This window comes from Nicrophorus vespilloides, unplaced genomic scaffold (genome assembly GCF_001412225.1).
Source record: "Nicrophorus vespilloides isolate i.1.1-1 unplaced genomic scaffold, Nicve_v1.0, whole genome shotgun sequence".
NCBI classification, from domain to species: domain Eukaryota; kingdom Metazoa; phylum Arthropoda; class Insecta; order Coleoptera; family Silphidae; genus Nicrophorus; species Nicrophorus vespilloides.
In genome coordinates this window covers 945-17088 of record NW_017099931.1, presented here as the reverse complement: position 1 = coordinate 17088, position 16144 = coordinate 945, and the positions used below count along the sequence as shown (strand labels likewise).

Below are 16144 nucleotides of genomic sequence, written 5' to 3'. Positions count from 1 at the left end.
CGGGTGCGCCTCTGACACACTCTGGTCGTCCCGTGGACAGGGAACAACTAGCAGCGAGTGGTCGCCAGTACCGCGATGGTACCACACGTGGTACTCATCTGCACCAGCAGCTTCGAACATTTCTAACTCAACAACACCGATCGAACAATCCAATCGCGCGTTCGCGTTTTTTCCGCAAACAAATCTAATCATCAGCAACAAACAACAAAACGAAATTACATTTTGGATAACACGAATTCGCAAGGCTCACACTCCTAAGGTAAGGCTGATATGCACAATTACACAAAGATTCGATATGCGTGACCGATGATTACAGTGATATTTCGCGAATACATGAGCACATGGTAAACATATTAATCACTGTGTTACGTATTAGGTTTTGTTTGTTTTTAAGTTTTAATTTTTAACTTTTATTCCCAACAATATTAATTAACTGATTTCATCGACTTCCAAAAATTACGTTATTGTTGTTTTAACTGTTTAAACAACTTTTTTTTAATGTATTCAAGACATTATTTCGGAATTCAGAGGTCAACCTTTCACCGACAAATAGTTGTGTAACTTTTTTACTTTAATTAAAAGACTTTTCATGATTGACGAGCTCATGTAATTATGAAATTGATTATTCAACCAAATTTCTATTTTCTAATCCAAATCTATTGATTTCTTATTAAAATGTTTACATTTGCTAGTTTAGACTTTTGCTTCTCATTCCAATATTTAACTAATTTTCTACAAATTAATGTAATTTTAAAACTTATTACTTCAGTTTCTTCAATTCATTATATAAATAGTAATTAAGCAAGAAAAAAATAAGACAAATTAACTTTATTATCATTATCATTAATTTAATAACTATTTAAGAAAATTATTTTTCAATTTGTTTGTTTTTTTCGTACATTTAAATAACTATAATTTCCAACTCAATTAATTTCACGTGGAAATACCTTATTTATGAATACGGCCTTTCACTAAACGCGGAGAGAGAAAAATAATAAATACAGATACAAAAAAAAAACAACAACTAAAGTGTGCGATACAACCTTGTAATTTTCGCTAAAAACGTTTAAATTATCCGCGTTTTCGGAATTTCATTTGATGCCTGTCTCAGTCGGCTCCCACGTTCCGTCATACTTCTTTATTACATTTTTCCTTTATAGAAGATAAAAAAAATGCAAAATAATTGGAATATTTTAAAATATTATTGAAACGATAAATAATCATACTTTTATGATAATTTTATTGTCCATAATTTTCGATGATATTTGCATATTCCAACCAACATGGTTATTTTACTCGAGAGGAAAATTTGAAGGTTTTTCATTCGTGAAGGTTATTATCGATTTGTTGAGTTGAAATGTTCTAATACATTCCTCTTACTTATAAATATCATTGGTTTATTAATTTTGTAGTTAAATTATTTAATTTAGTACAAATTTATTAATAGTTTTTTTGTTAAAATATATTTCTAAAATTTAGTTTAGTTTAAAAAAAAATCATCTATAGTTTTAATTGTTAATATTTCTATTATATATTTAATTATTTATATAACATTTTCAAAATATTTTTCTATTAAATTTTCAAAACGTGTTTCATAGAATTAAAAAAAAACTATATATTTCTACATTAAGATAGTTCAGTTAATGTTAATTAAGTTTTGTTTAATTGTTAAAATTTTTAGATTTTAGATAAAATTTGAATATTATTGAAGCGATTTTTTGATTTTAATTATTGAAAAAATATAATTTTAATTATTAAAAAATGTAGTGAAATGACAATTATCTAAAAATTTGTCTTTTTTATGCTATAATTTCAAATATTGTATTTCTGCTTCTTGTTTAAATACAAACTTTCTAAAATAGGAATTCAAAGCTTCTGATCGACGTGACTTCTAACAAATAGCGCAAAGTCTATGTTATGAAAAACTATAAATTTTTACATTAAAATAGAACGTACACATGTGTAATGCATAATTCATGCACTTTACATGTTGACACAATGCATTTAATGTCAAAGCCGCTTTACGTTGAACGGCAAAACACTTAACACATTAGTTTTTTTTTTATCTTTATAACATCTTAAGACACTTCAAAATTGATTCGTCACGCAAATATTCACCTTCTTCCAAGTAAATACAAACATTTTTATAATTCCCCAATGCAAACGCGAACTAATCAACGTTAGGTTTTCGATGACTTATTGCGCCGCGCATAATGAAGTGAAAGAGATGATTAAGTATGTAAAATGTGCAGTTTAAGCTGCCACAAATCAAACACACGTTTATTTTCAAATTGAGTATGGAAATTTAATTACTAGATGCAAGTTTATAAGCACTTGAATCGGTATTTCGCAGCGGATGAAATAGAAATTCCCATTACGGCCGTTTCCTGTTTCCGGACTATAAAAGTACGCAAAATACGAATTGTATATTGAAAAGGTGAAAGTTTTTCTATTTGGGACAATGCGACAATCCGGTGGTTTCTATTTATAAAACCACGATGTTTATTGGGCCTATTTATTTCTGGAGGCCAATAAAGTTGGAATGCTTTTAACTAATTTTTTTTTCTATTTGGTTTTCAGGATGGGACCGGATGTCGAGGTGCAGGGCCGTTGGGTCAATTTGCCCGGTGGAAGGGACAGGGATGGAAGACCCATCATAACAGTGCACATTCCTCTGGATTCGAGCTGCTCCGACCTTTCGGATCCGCTCAAGTACATCCTCGGCGTCTTCAGGTATTTCGTTTTGGGGAACGATCCGTGGAATTCGGTGCAATTAAAAGCGATAATGGGAACGAGATGCTTTTACTGTATCGCTTATTGTAAAACGATGTTACCGAAAAAAACGAGATTCGGAGTCCGGTTCTGGGGACCTACTTAAGCGACACTTCCAGACATCTCACATCGGTTCACTTCTTTCTCTCTTTGCCCTTGTTTATCAATGAGTTTCATTACATACCGCCTTTTAGATTGACATTAAGAACTAATTATTAAAGCCATTATGAAACATTTATCAAATACATATTAACAATCAGTTTAACATACATTAAACAATTTTAAATTGTAAAAGTATTCTTTTGGTCAAAATTGTAGTCAATTTTAGTTAATAAATTGGCAAAGTTATTGCTAATTAATATAAAATTATTATTGTAGATAAATTGAGTGTATAGAAAGTTTTCTTTAATTAAATGTACATCTTCATTGAAACAACGATGTCAACGAAACGAAAATCTCAATTAAATCAATAGATGCGAACTACTCCGGTTTTCTATTTAAGAGAGAGGAGAAAACGCAGTTTTAGTAGATGAATTGTGCATGGAACGAGTCGAACCTTGTGCCATTTCATTTAGTATTAATTGATACACGCTGCCCGTATTTTGTAACTCCACGCGTTTAAATTATAGTCAATTACAAAAAACTAACGAAACATAAATTCTATAAATAAATAAAAATAACTGCAAGAAGTGCCAGGGTAATTGCAAACCAAAGTAATTTGCAATAAACTATTCCCATATAAAATATATTATATATGCACAACACAGTAAATCTTAGTAGTAAATATTTGCATGTACGTCAGTTTTAATGAGAAACTAATAATAACAATAATAAGTTCAATACTGTTTAATTGGACTCAAAGTCTATTTTAAGTGTGTTGTAATTGAAAGGATTTGATTGTAAATTTTGTTTTTGTTGTCGATTCAATGAAATCGCTTTAGCTTTGTTAGTAAACCAATTAAGTTTCTCGAATGAATCCGTTTTACGACTGTGTAAAAGGTGTATTAAAATTGGCAAAAAAAAAAGATGATGTTGCTGTTACTTGAGTTAGAGGTAATTGCGGTGCGTTAAACGGCGAAGATTTTCAACGAAATGCAAAAAAGGAGAAGAACCGGTCGTTAAGGATTCCGTATTTTGTAATTAGAGAAGAATCCTTCCTCCTCCGGTTGCGTAATGCGGCGCAGCTGAGTTTGAGGTCAGATTGGAAGTGGCCCCAATATAAATTTTGGAAGAGGGCGCGGCCTCTGTCTTGAGAAACGGGTTTTCTGTTGCTCTTCAACAAAGATATTTATTCACCTGTTCTTATTTTGTTTTTTTTTTTGGTGTAGCGATGTGACCCGGAAACGTGGCTTCACGATCATCGTGGACGCGAGGAAGGGCGCCTGGAGGGTAGCACGCGCCTGCATCCGACAGGTAAACTCGACCCTCTGCAAAGAGGAGTTGGCGCAGTTTTTGGTCCTTAGACCGGACGCGTTTTGGGATAAGCAAAGAGTGGAGAATTGCACGAGCACCCAGAAGGATGGACAGGTTTGAGCTACAACAAAACAATTCTTGCAATGTGAACGCATTCGCATTTGATTCGCAGGTGATCTTCGTGCCGAGAAATAGGCTGCACAAATACGTCGACCTGTCGCAGCTTCCGATCGAGCTGGGCGGTAATTTCATATTCAACTCGGATCAATGGTTCGACACGAGAACGGTAACAGATTAACCACAACTAAATACAATAACAATGATTAAACACTGAATTTTTAGAAAGCCGACGAATTTCTGCACGAATCGGTGTCCTGCTCCAGAAACCTGGATGAGGTTCAGCAACGCATCTCGAATCTGTACAAACTGAGCGCTAGTCAAATCCAAACCAATCACGCATCCGAAATCGAGAAGCTGAACATCCTCATCATAACCACCAACAATTGCATAGATAAAGGTATTTTATTTATTTATTTATTTCATACCAAAGACTATAACATGAAATATAATGACTTTATTTGCTGATTAATTTTCATCTCTTATTGAAATGATCAGAACGGTATTTTTTTGATATGATAGTTAATTGAGTTTCCAAGAAGTTTCTTGATTATAAATTTAAATATTTTTATATTCCTAGGAACATAGTTTGTTGATGAAAGCAAATTATTAATTAAAAGTTAATTATATTTTTTAAGTAAACAATAATAACAGTAATTAAAATTTGTTTGTAGGTAAAGATATAATCAAGAGAATCGAATACAACGACAGGAATAGGAAACTGGCGTCCGAAACCGATTCTATGCCAACTCCACAAGACGCTTTGGATACTATAGAGAGACTGGACATACGATTGGAAGCGTTGAAGACCGGTCTAATATCAATTGAACAAACCAAAAGATCGCTGACGAAGACATACTTCGATACCAAAGACTTACATCATCTCGAGGAAGGTATAGTCAGAGTTACGAATTGGATCTTGGGACCTGCGGAAAGTCTCCTGAAATCTCGCCATAAAGTGGGGTACGATGTTTCCTCTGCAGAAGAATTGAGGAGAGAGCACGAAGGAATCGAACTGCAATGCTGGAATGCGTATGGAGCGTACGCGGAGCTTGTACATAAAATCGATAATTTCTCTGGAAGCGATTTCTTGACTGTTCAGCAGAAGGATCTGATAAGCCAAAAGGATTTCATGGATTTCGTATGCCGAAGTTTCGCTACACGCTTGGAAAGGAGAAGGAATATTTTGATTACTTCTTTGAGGTTCTTCAGATTAGTTTCTGAATATTTCGATAGGACTGGAGAGGTTTTCGATTCTTTGGTCATGGGAAATAAGATTGGTGATTTCGCAACGGCAGGGCAGAAGCTTAAGGAGTTGCAGGAGAATCAATCGACGCTAGGTTTGTTTTTATAATTAATTGTTATTAGTTGAATGATTGTATTGTTTTCTTTTTAGATTGCGTTGAGCGTGAGCTGGTTAAAGAAGGAGAGAAGTTGTCGGATATGTTGTCAATGCCTATTAAAGACGCTTTGGGGAGGGAAGTTTTGGCCGATTACTCTGAAGATATTATCAATATCAGGGATATTTTGAATGCGACTACTGCGAGGAAGAATATTTTTGGTGATAGCGTCGAACTGCAGAAATTGACTTTGGAGCAGGTCACGCATATCTATCAGTACGAGAAGGATGCTGCACAAGCTTTGGAGTGGTTGGATGAGCTGTTTCAAGTGTTGTTAAAGCACCACGGGCACGTAGGGTGCACGGTTTACGAGATTCAAGCGCAGAAGGATGAACACCAGATGTTCCAAGAGACCGCCAAGGTTCATTTTATCTTAGATTATCCTCAGCTATTAGATGGTAATTGTTTGATTGTTTTTAGTGCACTTTCAATTACGGTTACCAATTGCTTGGAGCTGCTGCGGCTTTGAGATGTTCCTGCAAAATTCAGATGGAGGAAAACGAGCAACTGGGGATGGGTCTTCGGAACTCTTGGGAACGACTGCTGAATGTCAGTCAGGAGCAGATGACGCGTTTGAGGGTGTCCGCGGTCTTCCACAGATCCGTCGAGGAGCAGTGCAATCAGCTGCGGGATCTTAGGGAAGCCGTCGCGACCATCCCTCTGATGGACATCAACAGGAAGAGGGCTCGTGTCAAGCATTATTTGGGGGTGCGCGAGCGGCTGATGGTAGAGGTGGGAAGGATGGTCAGATTGGGCAGATTGCTGAGAAGCAGACTTCGGGATGCGCTACATTTGGATGAGACGTGAGTGAAGTTTTATTTCTTTCTTTTTTTTTCGAGGGAATCGAAGTGTACGAAGTATTAAGAGAACACGCATAAGTTTGTATCTGCCGAGTGCGTCTGTCTGCCTGTAGTATTATATAGCGTTGGGTGCGTTTCGTGGAGATGAGATGAGAGTGCACGAGTGTGAGTGATTCTAAATTTTGAAACGGTTTTGGTAGAAGGGGAAGCTGAGTACTCAGTGGCGGACCAACAGGCCCGAGTTCAACATCTCGAAAAAAACCGGGTAAGAATTTTCAAAAGCAAACAAAATCCTTCTTGAGGCGAAACTTTTCAACAATCTGCTAAAAAGAATAAAGAAACGCGCATCCTTTTAAGAACTGTAATAAAAAAAAAAATATCGCTCCAATTCCTGTGCGGCTTCCGAAATTTTCTATTTCCATAAGGTTATTAAACCCAAGCATTCACGAGGCCGCATTTTCGCTTTTCCGACCCATTGTTTTTCCATCCTGAGAGTGTTTTGCTTTATTTTTTCCGCTTATTATTATGTGTGTGTATGCGGTTGTGTTTCCATCGTTTTTACGTGTGCAATGCACTTTTATTTTCAGAAGGTTGAAGCTTTATATAAATTTAGCGATCGCTTCACTAATGTAAACACAGATTGGGCGAAACGATTATTTTTAAACCGGCCCCTGTATTTCTGGAGTTTTGCGGAAACGGACGGTTATATCCAAACCATCCAGGATTGTACAAATCCAAGTGCGTTACGTATTCCAAAAATCATTCAAAGATTTAACAGTTTACAACAGTCTTTCCAACTTCTCTTTATTATTTTTATATCAACTATTAAGTAAAATGTTTATTCAATTTCTTTAAATATTAAGTTAATGTTTATTTAACATCAATATTTAAATATTTTGATTAGGAACATAAACGAGATCTTTTTGAGAATCAAACATTGTTTGAAGACGTACTTCTCAGTGAATATAAATAATATAGCTGATATTAATTAATTTTCATTAATTAATTGAAACTTTGATGAATGAAATTAATCATGTTTGAAACTTTAATATAATTAATTATTTTAACTTTATGAAAATTTTACTAAATAATGCTTATTCATTAATTAATTTCTTCTGTTATAAAAAATGATTTTAAGATTTATCACAGAAATTTCAACGGTTTTGAATATTTCAATTTCATGAAATTTTTTTAATAAATTTACAATTTGAATTGATTGTAATTTAAGAAATTTGTAATTTATGGTATTAACTTAAGAAGTTACTAAATATAAGTTATGAGAAATCAGAAATTTGTTATTTCTTGCGTGAAAATGTTGAGAGAATATCGTCTCTACAAATAAACATGCGCTTCTCATTCCAAGCACTTTGAAATTCGGCCAATTAACAGGTGTGTTTTTGATTCGAGCGAAAAACCTTGGAATCCCCTCTAAATATTATCGTTTCCGTGCATATTATTATGAAATAGCTCTTCGAGGAGAATAAAAAAAAAAAAGGAAAACATCGTGGAGATAGATTACGCAAGAGGCGACCGACAGTGGGTCATCTCGAACTCTAAAAGTGGGATCTTGTCCAGCAGGAAACGTGCGGAGCTGGAAGAATGCAGAACGGCTAAAGATAGCTGCTTCTGCAGCTGTCCTCCCGGATTTCTCTTTTAATTTTATTTCTTTCTTTCTTTCCATTGATCCAGTCTGAATTGAAAGCATTGTCCGTGTTCTTCGTCTTTTTTGCAGAATGTCAGAGGCGACGGCGAGGAGCGATTCAGATCACGCCGAATGCGAGAATGCTACAGCCGTTGAAGCGGTTTCAGAGCGACTCACGGAGGTCACCAATTTAGCCGAAGAACTGGACCAGACGCTGAAGAGCGCGCAGCAGGATTGTGCAATTTCACCTGCAGCCACGACACTTCCCATACCGATAGCAGGGGCGCACAGGAAGGACCATCAAGATGAGGTAATTTAGTAGAAGCCGAAAAATTCACCTTTACAATCCCATGAATGTTTCCTAAAGCGAACGCAAAAGTGTAGTCTAATAAAACAAAAAAAATCAGAATCCTCTAACGATACCTGAAACCTAGTCACAATTTAACTCGAGAGTAGCAAGTAATCATTCCAACAAAATAAAGAACTAATCAATTTTTCGTTATGCTAATTATTATTAGTTCGATTTACATACGAGAAAGTGGTTTCACCAAAACCAGCGTAATCCAACCTGTATATTATGCAGCCAATCGTACGCATTTTTCCTGCAAACGAATTCATTAAATCTTTCGCACATTATCAACAATCATGCAGAAATGGAACTTTGTCTCATATCAAATTATTTGAATCGTAAATAAATCAGAACAAAACTTAAACTCCCATCAAACGTTATTTGTTTTTTCGAATCCTATCTTGGTTTAGCATTTTCAATTGCTCTAAAGTTTCCGGTTACAGCGAAGAACGTCATTCTTTCGTGTTATGTGTCTGGTTGCTTCTCTTTTCTTATTTATTTTGGTGGTGTATATTTAGAGATTAATAGGCAATATTTTGGCAGGGTTTGCGAAACGCGCGGCCAAAGTCGTCGTCGTTCGTTTTCTTTTCAAACACTTCCAACAAACTTCGATCGCTTTCTAATATAATTCGTTACGTAACATACGTCCAATTAATCGCGTTCCCGAACCGTTTTTCTATTAGAGTGGGAGCTTTCACGCGTTGATACCGCCTTTTTAATTGATCCTTTATCAGTTTTGCACTTTTGCACTTTCCAAAAATTGATTTTTAATGAGCGCAATTCGAACGTGAATTATTTAACCGGTAATTGGACCGTTGGTTATTTTCACGTAATTAGAATATCAAATGAATGAAGCACATTCACAAAGATTATATTTACCTACGCGCTCGTAAATTTCAATTGATGTTGCTTTACAACAAACTCACAAAGTTTCAATTTAAATCTCGGGCACGTGCCCGCAACATTCTTGTCCAAATAGTTAAATCTCAGCTTCCAAAAAAATTAAATGAAATTTTTTTCTTTGATTTATTTAGAAGTTATTTAAAACTTGGAACATTTGAATTTTATATTATTTTAACTCTTTGATGTTTTATTGCAATTATATTTATTTATAAATTATTATTACATTTAATGTTTAATGATTTTATTAAAGTTATAATAACCAAAATATTTTTTTTTAACTTTTTTAGATATTGACTTTACTCAGAATTAGTAAACTATTTAACATAAATAAATTTTTATTTTCTATTTATATTAATGAATTGTTTATGGAGAATTCGTTTTTTATAATTCATCAATTTAAAAAATAACTTTCATATTTTCTCTTAGTTAGTATTTTATGAAATTATACTCATTTTATTGATGAAAATCGTTTTTTTTAAGAAATTAGAACAAATTAAGTAATTTTATTTGTATTCACTTCTCTTTTTAATGTTTCCACATCTTTTTTCATATTTACTTTGAATCTCAAATTTCAATTTATGGAAATGTACACCAAACATTTTAAAGAAATTAACGAAGTTTGTTACAAAACTTCATTTCCTTAAATTCCTTTGGAATTAAATTCATATTTGCTTTTACTTTACATTTATTTTATGAAATTATACTCATTTTATTGAGGAAAATCGTTTTTTTTTTTAAGAAAATAAAGCAAATCAAGTAATTTTATTTGTATCAAGTTTACTTTTTAAATGTTTCCACATACTTTTTTCATATTTACTTCGAATCTTAAATTTCAATTTACGAAAATGTACACCAAACATTTTAAAGAAATTAACGAAGTTTGTTACAAAACTTCATTTCCTTAAATTCCTTTGGAATTCAATTCATATTTGCTTTCAGTTTACAATTATCGAAAAAAGCTCATACATATTTTCTCAATTTTCTCTACAACTGATTTATATACACATATTCCAATACTTTCTTCATTAACATACCGTGCTAACACATAATTTACATCGATTTTATAAAATCCATATTCTGCGCGAATAAGAAAATATAACATAACTGTAAACTCTTTAATTTTTCACATTAAAACCAGATAATTACAAAAGATATTTATTAGTCCACATAGTTTTTATTATATTAACCTTTTTAATTGTTTCGTCGATTGAATTTAATGCATTTTGATATTGAAACATATTGAAATTTATATTAATTTATTCATTTTGAAATTGAATTTATAAAATAAATAATTATATCAAATTTTTCTTGATCCAAATTACTTCAGTTGATAATCGAATTCTGAATAATCTAACTTATTTAGATTTTTAATAATTTAAAAAAACTAGGTAACTAATTCATGAATTAAATATAATTTAGTATTTTTAAATTTTTCTCTTAAGTACACATTTTTTTCATTTAATTAGCTAAAACATTAGTATTTAGTTTAGTGAAAATATTAAAATTTGAAGCTGTTATGAAATGATGAAAAGTGTAGTAATAATAAGACTGTGATTATAATGACAATAATATTTCTTTATTTGTTTTATCGTAACAAGAAGATATTGAGTTGGGTGGGGGCTGAGGGTTGGTGGTAGAGTTAAAGTCGAGGGAAGCTTAGGAAGACGATTAAACTATATACATGTAGCAACAAAAAAAAACATTATACGAGAATTAAAGGAGATAACAAAAGGTTACAAAAGATGGCATAGAAGTCGTGTTCTTTTTTTTGTATGGCTCTCTCAATATCCACCTCCTCCACCACCGCCTCCATGATGTGTGGGTCCATGGTAGTTGGTCTCGGCGTGGGCGTACTGCTGACTGCTGGACTTTCCGTGCACCTCGTATCCTCGCTTACCTTCCTCGTGCTTGGCGTGACCCTCGAACTTGACGTTGTAGTGGATTCCGTGCTTGTCGGCGTGGTATTCAACGATACGCTTCCTACCATCCGGTTGCAAGAAGCTGTAAGATCCCTTGGTGTTGTGTCCCTCTCTGGCCTCCCACTGATCCTTCACGTCATGGGTGTGTTGGTCGTGCACTCCGTAATGGTAGTTGTAATGAGGATGAGACTAATACACACACAAATGAATATAATTGAAACTATTTATCAATTAAATTACCTGGAAATCTTTGTACTCTTCCAAATGCTTGTGGTGTCCATAATCACCGATCTGGGCATAAGCTGCAGAGGCGAGGATGGCGAAAGCCTGAAACAAGCAACAGAAAAAACAGAGAATTACAAACTGTTGTTCGTGTTATTATCGAATGCAGCTCACAATGATGTATTTCATGTTTGTGCTGTTGATCTGAACTGATAACTTCTGCAGTCTGCGCCCAAGTATTTAAAGCGATTTGCCCCCAACGTGAAAGGTGCTTACTTAACGCGGATCACGCAACGGGGCTGCTTTCTTGTGGAACGAAGCAGTTTAGAAGTTACAAAAAAAATATAAATAGTAATAATGTATGGCAATATTCATATATGTAATATTACGATAATTAGGCTGCATGTTTAACGAGCAAAACCCGCCCGACAAATAAGACAAGACGACTTCGATACGCAACTGTACGCATACCTTAATATCTCAAGATATTTGCATTGTTGACGACAGTCCCGTTCCGACTTCTGACCCGACTCTCGCTACCACCAAGATCCACGCAAAGTTTACATCTATGTAAGTGCATGTTTCTGACTATCAAAAATCAGTAAATTAAATTCATTATAATCGAAATAACATATAATAAGACTTAATATTCTCTTCAAATACTTGAAATTATTATTGAATAGATTATTTAATAATCATGACTGTTGATAACTTATTCTTCTAATAAGTCCATCAGTAATTAAGTTTACAAAATACCATTTCCTGTTAAGAGAGGAAACACTCAAGGTGTGATTGGAATTCTAACTAAAACATTTTAAAAAATATTAATAAACTAGCAATGATTATTCAAATTAACAACATGCAAATTCTATACGAAATCGTTTTATACATTAATAGATATAATTAAAAATAATCCTAAGAAATTTCAATTTTACTCTTAGTTGAATGTTTAGTAAATGTGCGTTAATTATTTTTTAATATATTTTATTTAGCAAGCAAGAAAATAAGTAATTATTTACTAAAATTAGATTTGAAATATTTGTAAAATACAAACATGAAATTTCGAACGAGAGTTAAAATTATCAGAAATTCCAGTATATTCAGAATCATGACTTTCCTCAATAAGTTTTATTATTTATTCCTTCAGAATTTAATTACAATTTTCTGAATATTTATAAAACATAAAATGAAAATTGTGTTTCTTTAAGATAAATGAAATTACCTTATTTATTTTAAACAAATTTTAACAAAGAAATCTATAAGAGTTGAAGTACTTAATAAATGAGATTTATGATAATATATAAACTAATTACAAGGCTATTCAATTCTAATTAAATTTACAAAATATCTTAATTACATAAATATTTCTTCATGAAAAATAACATCGATTTTTTTTTTAAATGTTTCGAAATCTTTGAACTCGTAGCAAATTTTCAATGATTGCTTTCCGTTCCAAATTGCAACAGACATATTACAATGTTGAGGCTTTTGCGAGGCGCTTATAATAAGTCATTCCGAAAATACTTTTTGCGCCAATGAGCTCGGATTTACGTCGTCAGCAAGGCCGATCTTTTAATTTTCAATAAATTTTCAAATTATTTTATTTTTTTGAACCAAATTCGTATTTTTAGACCGGTTAATATTAGTTCGGCAAATGTACGAGTAATTCTAGAAAATCAGAATTACTGGTATTTTCAATTGAATGAATTTTACTCTATTACAATAATAAAATATAATTTAATATTTCAGAAAAGTATAACAAGACTTTTTTTTTGCTAATGTTAATAATTATGTATAATAACGAGTTTGGTAATTAATTTGTTATTATTCATATGATAAAAGTTCAAAAAATTAATAATGATAACAAGAATTTGCAAGTTTTTAATAATCTTATAATTTAACATAAAAACGTACATTTCTTGTTATATTTTGTAATCTTCAAAAACAAGTTACATAATTATTATCAAATAATATGAAGTTTTTACTAATTATATCAACTACCTAGCGTTTTATTAAATTTTACAAAATTAAGCTAGAAATGTTATTTTCAAGTTGTGGTCAAATTTAACTTTAATTAAACAATTTGAAAGTTGTTTATTTATAAAATGTTCGTTTTCAAACTAAATTTTGAAGGTTTTTCTGTTTATTTATTGCTTTATAGATAACTAGGAACGTAATTGAAACATTGATTGAACTCTTTAGTTGTTGTCTTGTAAAGATTGAATAAGATGAAGTAATGATGATGATGATGAAGGGTTTTGGAGTAAAACATTTTGTTTTTATAAATGAAACATTCTTTTATTGAACAATATCATACAACAAGAAACGAAGAGGTATAGAAGAGGTTTTTAACTATGTACATGAGGAAATATAAACAAAGATATTAACAATAGAAAATTATTAACAATTTATAAGTGGATTTAGTGATGATGACTGCCGATTTCATGACCGTGTGTGATGTAACTTGCGTAGCTGATGGCTCCGTGTCCACCGCCTCCGCCTCCACCTCCTCCTTCGTGTCCATGACCTCCGCCGCCGCCGCCTCCACCACCTCCCTCATGTCCATGTCCTCCTCCACCGCCTCCTCCTCCATGAATTGGTCCGTGGTAATTGGTGGTGGCCAAATGGTATTGTTGGCTAACGGATTCACCGTGGTGTCCTCCACCGCCTCCTCCGCCGCTTCCTCCATGTCCTAATCCTCCACCTCCATGACCGTATCCACCGCCGCCGCCTCCTCCTCCTCCTCCACCATGTCCATGTCCTTCACCACCTCCTCCTCCGCCTCCTCCATGTCCATGTCCTTCACCACCTCCTCCGCCGCCTCCTCCACCATGACCATGTCCTTCACCACCTCCTCCTCCGCCGCCTCCTCCGTGATGAGTAGGTCCATGGTAATTGGTCACAGCGTGAGCGTACTGCTGGCTACTAGATTTTCCATGAACATCGTATCCACGCTTTCCTTCCTCGTGCACCGCATGCCCTTCGAACTTGACGTTGTAGTGGATTCCGTGCTTGTCGGCGTGGTATTCAACGATACGTTTCCTTCCATCGGGTTGAAGGAAGCTGTAAGAGCCCTTGGTGTTGTGCCCTTCCCTAGCCTCCCATTGGTCCTTCAGATCATGAGTGTGAGTATCGTGCACCCCGTAATGGAAATTGTAGTGAGGATGCGACTGATAATCCTTGTACTCCTCCAAATGATGGTGTCCTCCACCTCCTCCTCCACCACCACCGCCGTAATCACCATGCTGTGCGCTGACAGCAGCGAAAAGAACAAAGGCCTAAAGATAATAAGAAAAATAATAATTATTATTACAAAAATATAATCATTGAATCTGGACTTACTGCAAGGATCCTCATGATTGGAAGGAAACCAATGTGATGACTGAACTGACCACTGTTGGTGAACACTGTAGTATATAAAGGGGCTCAGCGTGAAAGGTGGTGGAGCCCCAGGTGCGTTTTTTTTCGAAACCTCTTTCGCGCCCGTAATTACGGCGCGCGCTCATTAGAGACCCGGTTTCCTGACCCGACGATATCACCAGTCTCTCGCTCCATCATAGTTTCCTCGTATTAAATAATTTTCGTGCCGTGTATGATTAGAGAAAGACAATTTTACGTATAAATTATCCCATACACATATCCTTTTATTGATTACCATATCATTCGACATTAAACGCTCCAGCAAACGCAGTTTTTGTAAAATAAGTTAATAACTTTAATAAATAATGAATGAATTCTTTTGTTGAACAGGAAACGTGTCACTCAGTTCGCTATATGCGCGCTGAAGATGGAAAATCCGACGACGAATTCTTGACTGCCTCGGACTGCACGCTGCAGCACTCCAGATCCTCTTCGTACAACACCGCCTCCGACTGCGAGCATCTGTACGCGCCGTGGTGGGATTACGGAAAGGACGATTGCAGGGATGATCTTGCCAAGGAGAAGATGGTTCTGGCCGTCGGTTTACCCGAATTACCGATAGCCTCTTCGGTGCTTCGACCATCCCCCGAAGTGCCGCCAGGTAAAATCGCCAGAGAGGTGACGGAAACGACGCACATCAAGGTCCAGCAGTGCCATACGTTCGGGGTGAAATCTTTCGTTCTGACCTCCGAAACCGTGCGAGAAAAAGGCGAGCTGAAAGAAACCGCTCCATTGGAACAGACCCCCGTCTACGAGGAAGACGATTTCGCTTCCAAGCTGAAGGAGGTAGGTTGGAAGGGCTGCAAATACAAGCAGGCTCTTCGCAGCTGCATCTAATCTCTGTGTGTGTGTTTTATTTTTGAGCCCAACTAACCATGTAGAAAGCATGTCACGTTACGCAATTAACTTGCGCATTTGTTTTTGTTTGTTCTTTATTTTACTTATTTTATTATTATTATTAACTATTAATTATTTTATCTATATATGTATCTGCTGTTTTCCATATTATATAGTTTATCGTGTTATTAATTATATCAAATACATTCAGTTTTGTCGTTTTCTCTCGATCACTCGCTGAAGCAGGTAAGTGCTATTTTGTATTTTCGCATTTACATTATTTCCAATCTCTCTCTTACACTCATTTGCGGTTCATTTGCTGTATCCAACGTGCAATTGGAAATAGAACG

The 16144-nt window shown here is 34.5% G+C and overlaps 2 protein-coding genes across 2 annotated transcripts; one reads left to right on the top strand and one right to left on the bottom strand.

The window, feature by feature from the left end:
* Positions 1 to 15851, top strand: LOC108566100 (SEC14 domain and spectrin repeat-containing protein 1-B). The gene is made up of 10 exons (XM_017925822.1): positions 1 to 259; positions 2581 to 2733; positions 4101 to 4299; positions 4358 to 4471; positions 4528 to 4702; positions 4977 to 5642; positions 5699 to 6063; positions 6123 to 6505; positions 8235 to 8454; positions 15288 to 15851. The coding sequence occupies exons 2-10, from the start codon at positions 2582 to 2584 to the stop codon at positions 15792 to 15794; spliced, it is 2781 nt and encodes a 926-aa protein (XP_017781311.1). The 5' UTR covers positions 1 to 259; position 2581; the 3' UTR covers positions 15795 to 15851.
* On the bottom strand, positions 11006 to 11856 carry LOC108566102 (cuticle protein 7-like). The gene is made up of 3 exons (XM_017925823.1): positions 11712 to 11856; positions 11556 to 11642; positions 11006 to 11504 (listed from the first exon to the last, which is right to left on the bottom strand). The coding sequence occupies exons 1-3, from the start codon at positions 11724 to 11726 to the stop codon at positions 11178 to 11180; spliced, it is 429 nt and encodes a 142-aa protein (XP_017781312.1). The 5' UTR covers positions 11727 to 11856; the 3' UTR covers positions 11006 to 11177.
* Positions 15852 to 16144: the final 293 nt, after the last annotated feature.